Below are 17,820 nucleotides of genomic sequence, written 5' to 3'. Positions count from 1 at the left end.
TTGGCAAAGAAACTAGTGGAGTGACGAGGAGAAATTTACACAGCGAGAACGCACTGCCTGAAAGGGTGATGGAAGCGGATTCAACAGTAACTTTCAAAAGGGAACGGGATAAATATTTGAAGGGGGAAAATAAAATTAGCAGGGCTATGAGGAAAGCATAAGGAAGTGGGACTAATTGGATTGCTCTTTCAAAAGAGCCGGCACAGACACGATGGAGTGAATGGCCTCCTTCTGTGCTGCATGGTTCGAAGTTCTACAAAGACAGAGGTGTGGAACGGTGTATTGTTCTGCTGCTAATAGGGAGCTCTACCCCTTTAAAGCCGCAAAGTTTAACGGCTGTGAGTAAACACAGATCGAGGTCAGTCAGAGTTTGGCTGCTGTTTGGTGAGGCAGGTTTGCCAGTTGGGTCAGAAGGAATATATCAGAAGGAAGGCTTCCTTTTTCTGACACTTTAAGCACGACGGATGTTCTCGAAAGGTGTCAGCTGTGGCTCAGTGGGTAGCACACTCGGATCGGAGTCAGGAGGTTGTGGATTCAAGTCCCACTCCAGAGACTTGAGCACAAAAATCGAGGCTGTTACTCCCAGTGCAGTGCTGAGGGAGTGCAGCATTGTCCCGGCGACCAGTCCGCGCTCTCGAGCGCATGTGAAAGATCCCATGGCAGTATTTCGAAGAAGAGCAGGGGAGTTATCCCCGGTGTCCTGGCTAATATTTATCCCTCAACCAACATCACTGCAAACATTTGATCTGGTCATTGTCAAATTGCTGTTTGTGGGAACTTGCTGTGCGCAAATTGGCTGCCGCGTTTTCCACATTACAGCAACGACTACACTTCAAAAATGTCCGTCATTGGCTGTAAAGCGCTTTGGGATGTCCGGAGGTCATCAAATGTGCCACATAAAATGCAAACAAACCTCCCAAACCCGTGACCCCTACCACCTAGAAGGACAAGGGCAGCAGGTGCAAGGGAACACTACCACCTCCAAGTCACACACCGTCCTGATTTGGAAATATATCGGCCGTTCCTTCATCGCTGGGTCAAAATCCTGGAACCCTCCCTAACACCTTCACCACACGGACTGCAGAGGTTCAAGGCGGCGGCTCACCACCACCTTCTCCAGGGCAATTAGCGATGGGCAATAAATGCCGGCCTTGACAACGACCCTCACATCCCAGGGATGAATAGAAAAAGTCTTCCTTTCTATATGTTGACAGGTTGATCAGTGCTTAACATGCTCTCAATGCAATAAAGGGCGTCATGTATTTGCTTCATGGGTTCTTTGCTTAAGAATTCATAGCAACATACTGATATTACTGCCTATTTTCGCCTCAGCAACATCACCCGCCTCAGCTCATCCGCTGCTGAAGCCCTCATCCATGCCTTTGTTACCTCTGGACTTGACTACTCCAACACACTCCTGGCTGGCCTCCCACATTCTACCCTACGTAAACTTGGTGATCTAAAACTCGGCAGCCCATGTCCTAACTCGCACCAAGTCCCCATCACCCATGTGCTCGCTGACCTACATTAGCTCCTGATTGAGCAATGCCTCGATTTCAAAACTCTCATCCTTCTTTACAAATCCCTCCATGGCCTCGCCACCCCCCCCCCCCCCTCCCTATCTCTGTAATCCCTTTCAGCCTCTCAACCCCACGAGATGTCTGCGCTCTACAAATTCTGCTCTCGTGAGCATCCCTGATTATAACCGCTCAACCAGCTGCCTGGGCCCCAAGCTCTGGAACTCCCTCCCTAAACCTCTCCGTCTCTCTTTCCTCCTTTAAGACGCTCCTTAAAACCTACCTCTTTGACCAAGCTTTTGGTCATCTGCTGTAATTTCTTCTTATGTGGCTCAGTGTCAAATTTATTTGTTTTGTCTCAGAACACTGATGTGAAGCACCTTGGGACGTTTTACTCAGGTAAAGGCGCGATATAAATACACGTTGTTGTTGTATTAAGAACTAGTTGGTTTATTAACAATGGTTTAACAATCACACTACACACTACCAGTTCATCCACTGGGCTCACAACTGCATACCTCATCGTGGATGACCGCGACGACCCAACTGGCTGGGGTTTTATTGAGTCTTGTGAACAACACGTGACTAGCTAAGCCACTCATGATGCAGCAGCTCTACAAACCTGTGAGCATGCTCACCGGTGCATACATTACCAAGGGAAATGAAAAGAACTTACGGTGGCTGGGAGGGAGGAGAGTCCCGCCGGCAGTGGACTGTTGCCCACGGAGACTGTGATGGTTTCCGAGAAGAAAGCCCCGGCATTGACGGCAGCGGGAGCAGCGTTTGTCACCTCCGCGGTGTTCACACTCGTGCTCTGCTGCTCGGAACCGGCCATCCCCTGCATCTTTGTTTTTTCCTTCAAACATGAAACAAAATTGAATCATTTGCAAAAATGCACGAGAGGGTTAACAACCCACAATTTATTCCATTCAGAATAGAATCGGCCGTGTCAATCAAAAGCGGGCTTTTGCAACGTGCACGGCTGTCATAGTGTTAAAGACGCTCGCTTATCTGCTCCACCTGCATTCAAACCAGCATTCACCATTGTAAATTGCTACATCAACATCTCTCATTCAATTGTGTCACATTAACTGCAACATTGCAGCTACAAGCTCCAGCCACTAGATGGTGCCGTGGAGTGGCGTTCTGTACAGTCGCTCCCAATTTCATCACAAACTTGTATATATTTTTTTTAAACTTGCATTCATTGGCGGACCATGGATAACTCTCGCCTCTGAGTCAGAAGGTTGTAGAAATAAAAAGAAAGTAAAAAGGGAGAAAGAGAGAAAGAAAAAGAGAAAACAAGAGAGAGAGAACTTGCATTTCTATAGCACCTTCCACGACCTCAGAACCTCCCAAAGCGCTTTACAAACAATGAAGTACTTTTGACGTATAGTCACTGTTGTAATGTAGGAAAGCAGTTTGTTCACTAGTTCTCATGAATAGAAAATGGAAGGACACGCAACAACAACTTGCATTTATATAGCGCCTTTAACATTGTAAAACGTCACAGGGAACTGCTTCACAGCTTTTATCACACAACATTTGACCCCGAGCCACATATTAGGACAGCTGACCAAAAGCTTCATCAAAGAGGTAGGTTTTAAGGAACGTCTTAAGGAAAGAGAGGCGGAGAGGTTTAGGGAGGGAATTCCAGAGCTTAGGGCCTAGGCCGCTGAAGGCACGGCCACCAATGGTGGAGTGAAGGAAATCGGGGACACGCAATTGGCCAGAATTGGAGGGATGCTAGTGGTGAATCCGAGGACTGATTGGCTGAGGGCAGTGTTGTCCAATATATTAGCCGCTCGTTACATGTGGCTAATTAGGAATCCAGATGTGGCTAACTGAATTTTTGACAAGAAATATGTAATAGACACAGTCTTTGGGCCTGTGATTTCAATACTCACATTTGCATGACGTCTGCATGTGAACTTTAAACATTTTGTGCATTTGTTGGCAAAATGGTAAAATGAGAAACAGAATGTACGAGTGCTTTTTTTTTGCTTAATACGAGTGCATTATCTCCTTGGTTACTGAATGGCGATAGATGTTTGTTCAGTAAATATACACGTGTGAGGTACATTTACCTGGATTGTGTGGGTGTAAGTAAGGCACTTTCTACTACAAAGTGTCAGCTGTGGCTCAGTGGGTAGCATTCTCGCCTCTGAGTCAGAAGGTTGTGGGTTCAAGTCCCACTCCAGGGACTTGAGCACACAACTCTAGGCTGACATTCCAGTGCAGTGCTGAGGGAGTGCCGCACTGTCGGAGGTGCCGTCTTTCGGATGAGACGTTAAACCGATGCCCCATCTGCTCTCAGGTGGATGTAGAAGATCCCACGTCACTATTTTGAAGAAGAGCAGGGGAGTTATGACCGGTGTCCTGGCCAATATTTATCCTTCAATCAACATAACAAAAACAGGTTATCTGGTCATTATCACACTGCTGCCTGTGGGAGCTTGCTGTGTGCAAATTGGTTGCCGTGTCTCCCACATTACAACAGTGACCACACTCCAAAAGAGCTTCATTGGCTGTAAAGCACTTTGAAACATTCGGTGGTTGTGAAAGGTGCTATAGAAATGCAAGTCTTTCTTTTCTTTCTACTAAAATTAGTGCATGTGGCTAAAAATGTGTCGCCTTAGTTTTGGGCCTAGTCAGCGATTTCCACCGGACAACAATGAACTAGGACACTGCCTTGTCCAGTGTGAGATTGGAGTTTGAATACAGCCCAGTCTGCCGAGATGAAAATCATCTTTCGCTGCTGATCTGTACGAGTCCAGGAGCGTATATTAGCAACTGCCCCCGAAGGTGCAAGCAAACTTTGACGAGAGGGAGCGAGATCTCTTTTTGGGGCAGAGCTGATTCAGTGTCTAACATGTATTTTACGTTAAGTGGATTAACGGATAACAAACACTTGTTCCGTGTGATGCCCTGGATTGGTCAGGATCAGCTCAGGGGGTCGGAGAGGAATTTTCCACAGGATTCCCTCACCACCCCGCATTGGACCTGGGTTAGTCTCTATTGTTGACCTCTCCCAGGAGAGAACATGGATGCGAAGGGGCGGAGGGTCAGAGATGGAGGGGGGCAGGAGATGAAGAGGGGGGGGGGGGGGGGGGAAAGAGGGAAGAGGGTGCAGGAGGTGGGGAGCGGGGTGGAGATAGAGTGTGAGCAGGAAATGGAGGTTGTGGAGGCGGCAAGACGGAGGGGGAGGAGGTGGGAGACGGGGGGGGGGCGGGTGACGAGGAGACGGAGGGGCTGAGGGGGTGACGAGAGTCGGGGGGGGGGGGGTGAGGGGGTGACGAGAGTCGGGGGGGGGTGAGGGGGTGACGAGAGTCGGGGGGGGGTGAGGGGGTGACGAGAGTCGGGGGGGGGGTGAGGGGGTGACGAGAGTCGGGGGGGGGTGAGGGGGTGACGAGAGTCGGGGGGGGGTGAGGGGGTGACGAGAGTCGGGGGGGGGTGAGGGGGTGACGAGAGTCGGGGGGGGGGGTGAGGGGGTGACGAGAGTCGGGGGTGGGTGAGGGGGTGACGAGAGTCGGGGGGGGGGTGACGAGAGTGGGGGGGTGAGGGGGTGACGAGAGTCGGGGGGGGGGGTGACGAGAGTCGGGGGGGGGTGAGGGGGTGACGAGAGTCGGGGGGGGGGTGAGGGGGTGACGAGAGTCGGGGGGGGGGGGGTGAGGGGGCAGCGAGGTGGAAGGAGTGGGTGATGCGAGATGGAGGATGGGGAGGGGGGCAGGCATTGATGGTCATTTCCGTCCGCTCATGTTCCTGATGCTGACACAAACCGTGCACAGTGGGACAGTTTCGCCGTCGCTATCCCTCGCCTTGACGGACAATGAAACGTCACCTGCCTTCCACCACTTCTTCAGCCCGTGTGGAGGGGGCTCCCGCTCGCCCCCCGTCCTCTTCATCTGCTCGTTGACTCGGCCGATGGTGCTGTGGCTGCACCCAGTCACCCAGCTGATGAACTTGTAGCAGTTGGATCGCGAGCCGCCTGGGGCCAAGGAAAAGACGATTTAGGACTCTGAAGGAATGAGGTAATGCGAGACCATAACTAGCCGCTGCACCTTGTCCAGGACAGCAGGACCAGAGGACATCGCCTGCGCTGGAGGTGGTGGGGTAAAGTCAAAACCAATCTGCGGTAACAATATTTCAGTGAGCGCTAACGTTTTCTTTAATTAAGTATAGAAATTGCAGATTACAGACAATTGCCGACTAAACTCTTAAACAAGTTATTCCTCGTGTGGAGCACACAGCTTCTGCAGCCCATGGCTGCACGCAATATAATGCCTCCGGGCTTCCCATGTACAATGGGGAAGAGACGGAGGTTTGGGGAACACACACACAGAACAGATAACAACTTGTATTTATATAGCGCCTTTAAAGAATGGATAACATTCCCAAGGCGTGTTATGAGATTAAAAATTGGACACCGAGCTTCACAAGGAGATAATTAGGGCAGGTGAGCAAAAGCTTGGTCAAAGAGGTATATTTTAAGGAGTGTCTTGAAGGAGGAAAAAGAGGTAGAGAGATTTAGGCAGGTAGAGAGATTTAGGCAGGGAGTTCCAGAGCTTGGGGCCTTGGCCACAGAAGGCACAGCCACCAATGGTTGAGCGATTATAAGCAGGGATGCACATGAGGGCAGAATTAGAGGAGTGCAACGATTTCGAGGCTGGAGGAGATTACAGAGATATGGAGGGATTTGAAAATAAGGATAATTTTGAAATCGAGGCGTTGCTTAACTGGAAGCCAACCAAGCACAGGGGTGATGGGTGAGCAGTACTTGGTGCACGTTAGGACACGGGCAGCCGAGTTTTGGGTCACCTCTAGTTTATGTAGGGTAGAATGTGGGAGGCCAGCCAAGAGTGCGTTGGAACAGTCAAGTCTAGAGGTAACAAAGGCATGGATGTGGCCTATGCCAGTATTTATGCTCCTACGAACCTCATCCAATGTTCCCTTTAAGCCGCGCAGCTCTTGGGACCTCCACCGCGGTATTTTGAACGGGCTGTGCAGTCTTTTAAAGGGGCCGCACACCCCAAAATTTAAGAGGAACAGTGGCCTCGTGTCACTATTTACTTCATCTCATCTCATTAACATATCCTTCGATTCCTTGCACACTCATGTGTTTTATCTAGCTTCCCTATAAATGCATCTATGCTATTAGCCTCAGCTACTCCCTGTGGCAGTGAGATCCACATTCTCACCACTCTCTGGGTAAAAAAGTTTCTCCTGGATTCCCTATGGGATTCTGTAATGTATGCAATGTATGCAGTCCCGTGCAATAAGTTTTGGAGTCGGTTCACGAACGGCCAGGCTGCCTGTAATTTCTGCGGTCTGGAGGAGTCCATGTTCCATATTTATGTTCAGTGTGTGAGGTTGCAGCCCCTCTTCCATTATCTGAAGGGGCTGCTTCTCGATTTTTGGCTGCACTTCAGTCCCATGCTCCTGATCTTTGGGCACCCGGTGCAAAGGTGAGCGGGCAGGTCGGAGGGCCTCCCGGTCGGACTGCTCCTGGGCACGGCCAAGGTGGCCATTAACAGGTCCAGGCAGCGGGCGGACAAGAGGGTTGTTCAGCCCGACTGCCTGCCTCTCATAGAAACATAGAAAAATAGGTGCAGGAGTAGGCCATTCTGTCCTTCGAGCCTGCACCGCCATTCAATAAGATCATGGCTGATCATTCCTTCAGTACCCCTTTCCTGCTTTCTCTCCATACCCCTTGATCCCCTTAACCATAAGTGCCATATCTAACTCCCTCTTGAATATATCCAGCAAATTGGCATCAACAATTCTCTGAGTGAAGAAGTTTCTCCTCATCTCAGTCCTAAATGGCCTACCCCTTATCCTAAGACTATGTCCCCTGGTTCTGGACTTCCCCAACATCAGGAACATTCTTCCCGCATCTAACCTGTCCAGTCCCGTCAGAATCTTATATGTTTCTATGAGATGCCCTCTCATCCTTCTAAACTCCAGTGAATAAAGGCCCAGTTGATCCAGTCTCTCCTCATATGTCAATCCAGCCATCCCTGGCATCAGTCTGGTGAACCTTCGCTGCACTCCCTCAATAGCAAGAACGTCCTTCCTCGGACTAGGAGACCAAAACTGAACACAATATTCCTGGCGAGGCCTCACTAAGGTCCTGTACAACTGCAGTAAGACCTCCCTGCTTCTATATTCAAATCCCCTAGCTATGAAGGCCAACATACCATTTGCCTTCTTTACCGCCTGCTGTACCTGCATGCCCACTTTCAGTGACTGATGAACCATGACACCCAGGTCTCGTTGCACCTCCCCTTTTCCTAGTCTGCCGCCATTCAGATAATATTCTGCCTTTGCGTTTTTGCCCCCAAAATGGATAACCTCACATTTATCCACATTATACTGCATCTGCCATGCATTTGCCCACTCACCTAACCTGTCCAAGTCACCCTGCAGCCTCTTGGCGTCCTCCTCACAGCTCACACCGCCACCCAGTTTAGTGTCATCTGCAATACACTCTATTCCTTCATCCAAATCGTTACTGTTCCGTGGTTACATCTGAGCCAGGGTGTCCCTGGAGATGGAGCACGTGGTGTCCACCGGTACGCTCGCGGCCTTACGCGAGAGGTGGGCGCTGGAGGGACTGGAGTGCCTCATCACCCCCCGGAAGCCAAATTTTAATTTGATTTAAGTTTCCTTTAAAGTTTAATTGTAAATTTTTGGGTTCTAGTGCCCGTGCCAAAAAGGGGGCACTTGATTTAATGTTCTGCTTAAAGTAGTTGCACAGTTGTTGCATTGCAAGTGCCTTTGCCAGTCAAATTATTTCATCTCATAACACTCCTGTGAAGCGCCTTGGGACGTTTCACTACGTTAAAGGCGCTATATAAAAACAAGTTGTTGTTGTTGTGTTGTAAATTCTATGGAAGATATTGGTAAAGCATTGCTACCAAACCTCTCCAGCACATGTTGGGCATCTGACCCAAAACTGAATAGAATAAGTTAACGTCCAGTCTAATTTGCACAACCCACCTGAAGGGGTCAGCATCTCGGCCAGAGCCCTGCGTGCGTCGGCCTGCCCTTTCGCGGCACGCTCCCGCCAGAGATGAAGCAAACGCCCGTGAGTGTGCGCCATCTGCAAAAACAATCGAGGAGCCCTTTCAGTCAAACGTCCACCTCTCCATTTCTGTCAGCGAATTGAATTTTCATTGAACGTTCATCCCCCACTAGCGGCAGACCGAGTTACCGAGACACAGTTGTCCACACAACACCTCTCCTTCACAAGTTCGGCAATTGGTTTCAGAAGTCCCAGGGCTCCCTTCCCTTTGGTCCGTTCAACTCGTTCTCCTTTCTGTGGAAAATTGAAGGAAGAGCGTGTCAGATAAAGAAAGACTTGCATTTATACAGCGCCTTTCATATCCTCAGCACGTCTCAAAGCGCTTTACAGCCAATGAAATACTTTAGAAGTGTAGTCACTGTTATAATGTAGGAAACGTGGCAGCCAATTTGCGCACAGCAAGCTCCCACAAACAGCAACATGATAATAACGAGATCATCTGTTTTAGCGCTGTTGATTGAAGGATAAATATTGGCCCAGGACACTGGGGATAACTCCCCTGCTCTTCTTCAAAGAGAGCAGATCCTTTACGTCCACCCGAGAGAGCAGACGGGGGCCTCGGTTTAACATCTTATCTGAAAGACGGCACCTCAGACAGTGCAGCACTGCCTCAGCACTGCACTGGGAGTGTCAGCCTAGATTATGTGTACTCGCATCTCTGGAGTGAGACTTGAACCCACGATCTTCTGACTCAAGGGGCGAGAACATAAGAACATAAGAATTAGGAACAGGAGTAGGCTATCCAGCCCCTCGAGCCTGCTCCGCCATTCAACAAGATCATGGCTGATCTGGCCGTGGACTCAGCTCCACTTACCCGCCCGCTCCCCGTAACCCTTAATTCTCTTATTGGTTAAAAGTCTATCTATCTGTGATTTGAATACATTCAGTGAGCTAGCCTCAACTGCTTCCTTGGACAGAGAATTCCACAGATTCTCGCAAGGAAGGAGGCACGGCAAAAGAAGGATTTGGGGTCTGTCATCCAGGTTCTAGTCGGACGTATTTTATTTTACCTCGGGATCTGTTTTCAACTTCTTGTGTAGAAAGTTGTTGGAGTAGCCCAGGATACGTTGAGTGGCTCGTTCGCACAACTTCAACTCATTTTTCAACACCATTCGATGCTTCAGTACAAACTCCTCAAACGCCTTGGACTTTCGTTGACCATTGCCCAGACCTATGCCCCTTCTGAAAGAACACAGCATTGCGGCATTATACAGCCATACATTCGCTTGCCCCAGCTTTCAAGACCACATTAATATATCAAGAAGATATAAACACCTGTCTATTCTTATCAATTGTGTTTTAACATTCCTTATATAGAGGTTGCTGATCATCTGGTACAAGATGTTTGCCAGCATGTGGAAGACAGGAATTTAAAATATCCAGTGTCGTCAGTTAAATCCAAATGAGGAAAGAAAGTTGCTCTGGAAAAGAAACTATTCACCACATGCTGAATGATGCATCCTGAGTAGATCTGTTCACAGTGGCCGAGGGGTCGGTAACTAAAGGACACAGATTTAAGATAATTGTCAAAAGCATTCTATGATTCTATATGAAAACAACAGCAACACCACCCTGGCAGACAGTTAATCAGCCTGTGAATACTTCCACTGCCTCATATCATTCTCCAGAGTTTGAAGATAGCAAAACGTAGACTAGAATCATAGAATAGTACAGCACCGGAGGCCATTCAGCCCATCGAGTCTGCGCCGGCTCTTTTGGAGCAATCCAGTTAGTGCCACTCCCCTCGCTCTTTCCCCATTACCCTGCAATTTTTTCTCCTTGAAGTATTTATCCAATTCCCTTTTGAAGGCTGCCTTTGAATCTGTATCCACCACCCTGTCAGGCAGTGCATTCCAAACCCTAACCACTCGCTGCATAAAAGGTTTTCCCTCAGGTCACCTCTGGTTCTTTTGCCAATCACCGTAAATCTCTGCCCTCTGGTTATCGACCCTTCAGTCAGTGGAAACAATTTCTCTCTATTTACTCTGTCGAAATCCTTTATGATTTTGAACACCTCTATCAAATCTTCTCCTAACCTTCTCTGCTTCAAGGAGAACAACCCCAGCTTCTCCAGTCTATCCATGTAATTGTAATCCCTCATCCCTGGAACCATTCTCGTAAATCTCTTCTGTACCCTCTCCAAAGCCTTCACGCCCTTCCTAAAGTGCCGTGCCCAGAAACAGCGACAACATGGAGTGAATCTAAACAAACTTCCAGGCTGCTGGCTTACTATTAAAAAAAAATGAGGCAAGTTGCTATGGGGGGGGGGTTAACCCTTTACACGCTGAATTTAGCAGTACAGAAATACAAGTCAAAAAATGACTTGTGAGAATGACACTTTGAAACGTGCAATCAGTGAGAAGCAATTTAGTTAGTGAGGCAAAAGCTAAATACTGTGGATGCTGGAATCTTAGACATAAAAAAACCCCAGAAAAACTGGAAATCTCAGCGGGTCAGGCAGCATCTGTGGAGAGAAACAGAGTTAACGTTTCAGGTCGATGACCCTTTGTCAGAACTGGCAATAGTTTGAAATGTAACAGGTTCTTAAGGAAATGCAGGGGCCCTGAAAGGGGGATGGGGGGGACAGAAAGAACAAAAGGGAAGGGCTGATAGGGTGGAAGGCAGAAGAGTTTTGAGAGACAAAAGGGATGAAGGGCCAAACTGAGATGGTAATAGCGCAAGTTAGGAAACAAAAGATGCGTCTAGATAGGGCGTGAATGGGCAGATTCATTACCAGCTGCCGTGGGACACAGAGAAAAAACATTTAGCTCGTGAGGCATTCATTCCAGATAAGAACAGGCGGGATTGCATCCTCTTTCAATACAGTTGCAAAAAAAAACAAATGAAGTCGACTTTGAACAGAAGCCGTGTTACTTGCTTTCTTGGTTTTCCCAGCTGCTGTATTTGGTTCTCGTCGTAGCACTTCATCAAACTGAGGCGCCTGGCTTCCTTCAACAGCTGCAGGAGATTCACCGCTCGATGGCGGCATTCACTCAGCTCATCCCCTGAAATGAGGGAGAAAACGGACATCGGAATTGAAGCCACAAGCTAATTCTGCGACGAAAACACCGATTTACATTTTTACACAAAGCCCCTGCGGGCTCTTTACAGGAGGACTGGTGGGGATGGTGGGGGGGTGTTTCGCGTCTCATCCAAAAGACGGCACCTCCGGCAGTGCAGCGCTCCCTCGGTACTGCACCGGGCACAGTCGGCCGAGATTTTGCACTCGAGTCACTGGAGTGGGACGCGAGCCCACAATCCTCTGGCTCGGAGGCAAGGGTGCTGCCCACTGAACCACGGCTGGCATAGCTATCGCCCCTGTAGCTCGTTGAAAGCTCACTGCCAAGCCTCTCCTATGAATAATGGCCACTTGACTGAGGTGCAGCAGGTCGTACCCCGCACTCCCTCCAGGAGAGGACACGCGGGAAAGAAACATTTAAACCTTCTTTCTCCCCACCGAGAAATACGGATTACCCAGTCAGTGTTACCTTTTTAACTTTTGTATACAACAACTGATATAGCCCCTTTAATGTTGTAAAGCGTCCCATTTGACACTGAGACACAAAAAGAGATATTAGGACAGATGATCAAAAGCTTAGGAACATAGGAACAGGAGGCGGCCATTCAGCCCCTCAAGCCTGTTCTGCTATTCAGTGAGAAGTCCTGCTACAACGGTATTGGTGAGGCCACAGCTAGAGTACTGCATACAGTTTTGGTCTCCGTATTTTTTAGAAAGGATACACTTGCATTGGAGGCTGTTCAGAGAAGGTTATCTAGGTTGACGCCGGGGATGAGGGGGTTGACTTATGAGGATAGATTGAGTAGGTTGGGCCTATACAGATTGGAGTTCAGAAGAATGAGAGATGATCTTATCAAAACATATAAGATAATGAGGGGAGCTCGACAAGGTGGATGCAGAGAGGATATTTCCACTCGTAGGGGAAACTAAAACTAGTCTCAGAATAAGGGACCGCCTATTTAAAACTGAGATGAGGAGAAATTTCTTCTCTCAGAGGGTTGTAAATCTATGGAATTCTCTGCCCCAGAGAGCTGTGGAGGCTGGGTCATTGAATATATTGAAGGCGGAGATAGACAGATTTTTGAGCGATAAGAGAGTAAGGGGTTATGGGGAGCTGAGCCCAAGATCAGATCAGCCATGATTTTATTGAATGGCGGAACAGGCTCGATGTGCCGAATGGCCTAATCCTGTTCCTATTTCTTATGTTCTTATGAGATCATGGTTGATCTGAGACCTAACCCCATATACCCACCTTTGCCCCATATCCCTCAATACGTTTGGTTAACTGAAATCCATCAATCTCAGATTTAAAATTAACAATCGGCCCAGCACTAATTGCCGTTTGCAGAAGAGAGTTCCAAACTTCCACCACCCTTTGCTTGTAAAACTGTTTCCTAACTTCGCTCCTGAAAGGCCTGGCTATAATTTTTAGGCTATGTCCCCTTAGTCCTAGATTTCCCCAACCAGCGGAAATAGTCTGTCTCTATCTGCCCTCAGTCAAAGAGGAAGGTTTTAAGGAGCGTCTTAAAAAGATGAGTGAGAGAGGCGGAGATAGGTTCAGGGAGAGAATTCAGGGCTTAGGGATGAGGCAGCCGTCGATGGTGGAGCAATTAAAATCGGGGACTGGGGCAAGTTCAAAATGTAAAGAAAAAAATGTAAATGCAACCTCCAACCTGTCCTTTTGATGTAGTTCTGCAGACATTGACAAGGCTTCTTCACAAACAGAGGGCAGCACAGCTTCTCAGCGTCCTGGTCTCCCAGCAACTCTGTCATGGACACGGCAAACGCCTGCAGGGCGTCCTGATGCTTCCGACGATCATCGGCGTCTATATCTGTACAAGATGTGCGGGGACGTCGGGATCTGCCGAACGCCAGCCCTTAAGCAAACAAAAAGCATTTATTTTTATTTTTAACGGCTGCATACAGTGACACCACACGTTCCCGGCCAGAATGGAGAGGATTGGGTAATTCCCCCGTCAATCGCGCCTGGAGCCCGCACTGCTGTCAGTGGCTGGGATTGATTTCACCCACAGAATTTGCATTGTGTAACTATCCCCCACTCACTGCGCTTTGCTGGAGAAATAATCCAGAGACTCTGTTTAAATAGGCTTTGTTCGCCGTTAAATAGACTCTGTTCGCTGTAAGGTCCACCCCTTCTCCAACTCATTAACTGACATAGTAGTGTCAACACTTTTTTTTTTTATATATAAAAAGTCACCATTGGTTTTGTTACAGTGAAATAGGTAACTGGAATAACTTGGGAGATATTAGAAACGAACGGGCCGTGCGTCACTTGCAACCTCAAAGTGCGGTTTCACACGCTCACATGCAGATTTATGTTTCCTACCAGGCCAGCAAGTCGCAGGTTCGATTGCTGGTCTGTGCTCAGTGGTCACAGTCGGGACTGCATTCGGTGAGCTACACCTGTCCTCAATGACCTGGACTGGTATTGCTGTGTGTGGAAATCAGCTAAGACTGCTGCTTGTGATCGCCATCCAGGGTGCTGGGGTAGAAGTGTCAACAGATCAGGACCAGGGCGCGAAGCTCTCCATGGTCAAATAGCGGGCTAGGACACACAGCAGGAGACGGGTGTTTGGGTGAGGTGCAGTGTTCCCGTTAAGCTGCGCGGTGCTCTGGAGGCCCCGCGCCGGATGCTTGCTGGCTTCACAATGGGGAAAAAATGCGCATGTGCGAAAATTTGAATGGACCGCGCAGCCCCTTAAAGAGGTCGCACACCCCCAAAATTAAAGGGAACATTGGTGAGGAGCCCATTAAACCTTTATGAACTTGTATCGCAACTTAGTTAGACCACACTTAGGAGTACTGGGCATAGTTCTAATCTCCATATTACAAAAAGGATATAGAGGCACTGCAGAAGATGCAAAAAAAAAAGATTTACAAGGATGTTACCAGAACTGGGAGGTTATAATTATCTGGAAGGACTGAACAGGCTAAGACTCTTTTCTCTAGAAAAAAAAAGAGTAGGCCTCGGGGTGACCTGATAGAGGTTTTTAAGATTATGAAAGAGTAGACACAGAAGATATTTCCACATGGGAGGAGACCAAAACTAGGGGTCATAAATATGATCATCACCAAGAAATCCAATAGGGAATTCAGAAGAAACTTCTTTACCCAGAGAGTGGTGAGAATGTGGAACTCGCTACTGTCGGGAATAGTTGAGGCGAATAGCATAGATGTAATTTAAGGAAAAGCTCGATAAGTACATGAGGGAGAAAGGAATAGAAGGACATGCTGATAGGGCGAGATGAAATAGGGTGGGAGGAGGCTCGTGTGGAGCATAAACATCGACCTGGATCTGTTCGGCCGAATGGCCTGTTTCTGTCCTGTAAATTCGATGGTTTTTTTCCGTTCACATCCGGCCTTTATTGCCCATCCCTAATTGCTCAAGTGTCTCGCTGGGCCATTTCAGAGGGCAGTTAAGAATCAACCACATTTTGTGGGTCTGGAGTCACATATAGGCCAGACCGGGTAAGGATGGCAGATTTCCTTCCCTAAAGGATGTTAGTGAACTAGATGGAGTTTTAAACGACAATCCGATAGTTTCATGGTCACCATTACTGGTGCTTGCTTTTTTAATTTCAGATTGACTTCATTAACTGAATTTATTTTCCCCAGCTGCCGTGGTGGGATTTGAACTCTTGTCATCGGACTATTCTCGTAACATAACCACTATGCTACCGTTCCTGGCGTAATGGAATGTAGTTCTATGAAACCATATGCCAACAGGAATCCACACCTTCAATAGGGGGGAAGAATTGGAATGTTCTTTTAAAAAGGAAGGCAGTGTCAACACATACACAAGAACATAAGAAATAGGAGCAGGAGTAGGCCATTCGGCCCCTTGAGCCTGCTCCGCCATTCCCTCAACACTTCCCCACCCGCTCCCCATAACCCTCGACTCCCTTATCGTTCAAAAATCTGTCTATCTCAGCCTTGAATATATTCAATAACCCAGCCCTCACAGCTCTCTGGGGTAGAGAATTCCACAGATTCACGACCCTCTGAGAGAAGAATTTCCTCCTCATTTCCGTTTTAAATAGGCGGCCCCTTGTTCTGAAACTACGCCCCCTAGTTCTAGATTTCCCCCACGAGGGGAAACATCCTCTCTGCGTCTACCCTATCGGGCCCCCCCCCCCCTCAGAATCTTACACCCTTCAATCACACATCCCGCCCTGATGCACAAGCCGATCTCCCGGGCCACTCACCGCAGGCGTTGCACAGCGTCAGCGCTTGTCCAGTCTTCGGGTCGTTCTTGCGTCGAGGGGACGGGTTATAACCCGACTGCTTCAACCTATTGCCACGACGGTTGGGGTTCGTGATGTACGGGGATTTGCAGATATCGCAGCAGAATTGAACTCCCGCCCTCCTTTCTGGGAAAGAAATAAATGTTAAAAAAAAATTTAAAATCGGCAAATGCGGCTGATTCGATCCAGCTCCGAGCTAAAAGACGAACGATTTTGTACTTCGAACAGACGATGAAAGAACTTTGATAGATGGGGGAGATTTTAAAAGACTTGCATTTATACAAGACCTCCTATTTCCACCTCCGTAACATCGTCCGTCTCCGCCCGTGCCTCAGCTTATCCGCTGCTGAAGCCCTCATCCATGTCTTTGTTACCTCTAGACTTGACTATTACAATGCACTCCTGGCTGGCCTCCCACATTCTACCCTATGTAAACTAGAGGCGATCTAAAACTCAGCAGCCCGTGTCCTAACTCGCACCAAGTCCCGCTCACCCATCACCCCTGTGCTTACTGACCTACATTGGCTCCCGGCTAAGCAATACCACGATTTCAGAATTCTCACCCTTATTTTAAAATCTCTCTGAGGCCTCACCCCTCCCTATCTCTGTAATCTCCTCCAGCCCCACAACTGTCCCCTCCCCACCGAGATGTCTGCGCTCCTCTAATTCTGCCCTCTTGAGCATCCCTGATTATAATCGCTCAACCATTGGTGGCCGTGCCTTCTGTTGCCTGGGCCCCAAGCTCTGGAACTCCCTGTCTAAACTTCTCCGCCTCTCTTTCCTTAGGCGCTCCTTAAAACCTACCTCTTTGACCAAGCTTTTGGTCACATGAGCTAATTTCTCATTATGCGCTCGGTGTCAATTTTTTAAAAATCTCATAATACCCCTGTGAAGCACCTTGGGATGTTTCACTATGTTAATGGCGCTATATAAATACAAGTTGTTGTTATATAGCGCCTTTCACGACCACCAGATGTCTCAAAGTGCTTTACAGCCAATGAAGTACTTATGAAGTGTGGTCACTGTTGTAATTTAAAGAGAAGCAAAATTTAATAGAGGTGTTCAAAATCAAGAAGGATTCTGAGAGAGTAAATAAGGAGGAACTGTTTGCAGAGGCAGGAGGGACGGTAATCAGAGGACACAGATGTAATAAAGATTGGTGAAAGAACCAGAGGCAAGATGCAGAGAATTTTTTTATGATCTGGAACGCACGGCCTGAAAGGGGGGTGGAAGCATTTTCAACAGTAGCTTTCACACGGGAATTGGATAAATACTCGAAAAGGAAATATCTGCAGGGCAACAGGGAAAGTGCGGGGGAGTGGGACTAATCCGGTAGCTCTTTCAAAGAGCCGGCACAGGCACGACGAGCCAAAAGGCCTCCTTCTGTGCTGTATCATTCTATAACTAGAGGCCAAGAGAGCAGACACTTAGGACCAGCAGAAAAATAATCAAAAAGATTAGAATGTGGAATTCTCAGCCGTGACCTTTAAGGCTGCTGTTCAAGGGCCGTGCGGCTCTTTGTCGGCCGGCGCGGACACAATGGGCCGAAATGGCCTCCTTCTGCGCTTTAAATTTCTATGTTTCTATGTAATGCTGGAAAGGGGTCCGTAAATCTTTTGAAAAGGAATTAAATAGTGATGTGAAAATGAAGGTCGAAGGGAACAAGATGATCCCAACCCGTGGCATTGCTCTCGGTGTTAGAGGACACAATGAGGCAACAGTGCCACCCAATGGCTGCCACCTTCCACTACAGCATCGCTGGGATACCAAGCCCTCAATGTTAAATGTTGGATATAAAACGTTTGATCAAATATTGTGACAACGGGAAGAAAAGGAAATGTGTCGATACACAGGACACTCAATGTCAGCTGTGGCTCAGTGGGCAGCACTCTCGCCTCCGAGTCAGGAGGTTGTGGGTTCAAGCCCCCGCTCCAG

The 17,820-nt window shown here is 48.3% G+C and overlaps 1 protein-coding gene across 1 annotated transcript in view; it reads right to left on the bottom strand.

Annotated features, from left to right (window-relative positions):
* The window catches only part of LOC139233157 (uncharacterized), a 56,602-nt gene that overhangs the window by 26,570 nt on the left and 12,212 nt on the right, over positions 1–17,820 (bottom strand). The window contains exons 4-11 of the mRNA XM_070863737.1: positions 15,847–16,011; positions 13,294–13,497; positions 11,480–11,606; positions 9,612–9,783; positions 8,731–8,835; positions 8,517–8,619; positions 5,363–5,505; positions 2,194–2,373 (exon numbers count right to left, since the gene is read on the bottom strand). Of these exons, the coding sequence (XP_070719838.1) occupies positions 2,194–2,373; positions 5,363–5,505; positions 8,517–8,619; positions 8,731–8,835; positions 9,612–9,783; positions 11,480–11,606; positions 13,294–13,497; positions 15,847–16,011 (1,199 nt within the window). The remainder of the gene's footprint in view (positions 1–2,193; positions 2,374–5,362; positions 5,506–8,516; positions 8,620–8,730; positions 8,836–9,611; positions 9,784–11,479; positions 11,607–13,293; positions 13,498–15,846; positions 16,012–17,820) is intronic.

The sequence above is a fragment of the Pristiophorus japonicus genome, chromosome 20 (genome assembly GCF_044704955.1).
Source record: "Pristiophorus japonicus isolate sPriJap1 chromosome 20, sPriJap1.hap1, whole genome shotgun sequence".
Taxonomy (NCBI): Eukaryota; Metazoa; Chordata; class Chondrichthyes; family Pristiophoridae; genus Pristiophorus; species Pristiophorus japonicus.
The sequence above is the reverse complement of the archived record's forward strand: the minus strand, read 5'-3'. Positions and strand labels throughout refer to the sequence as shown.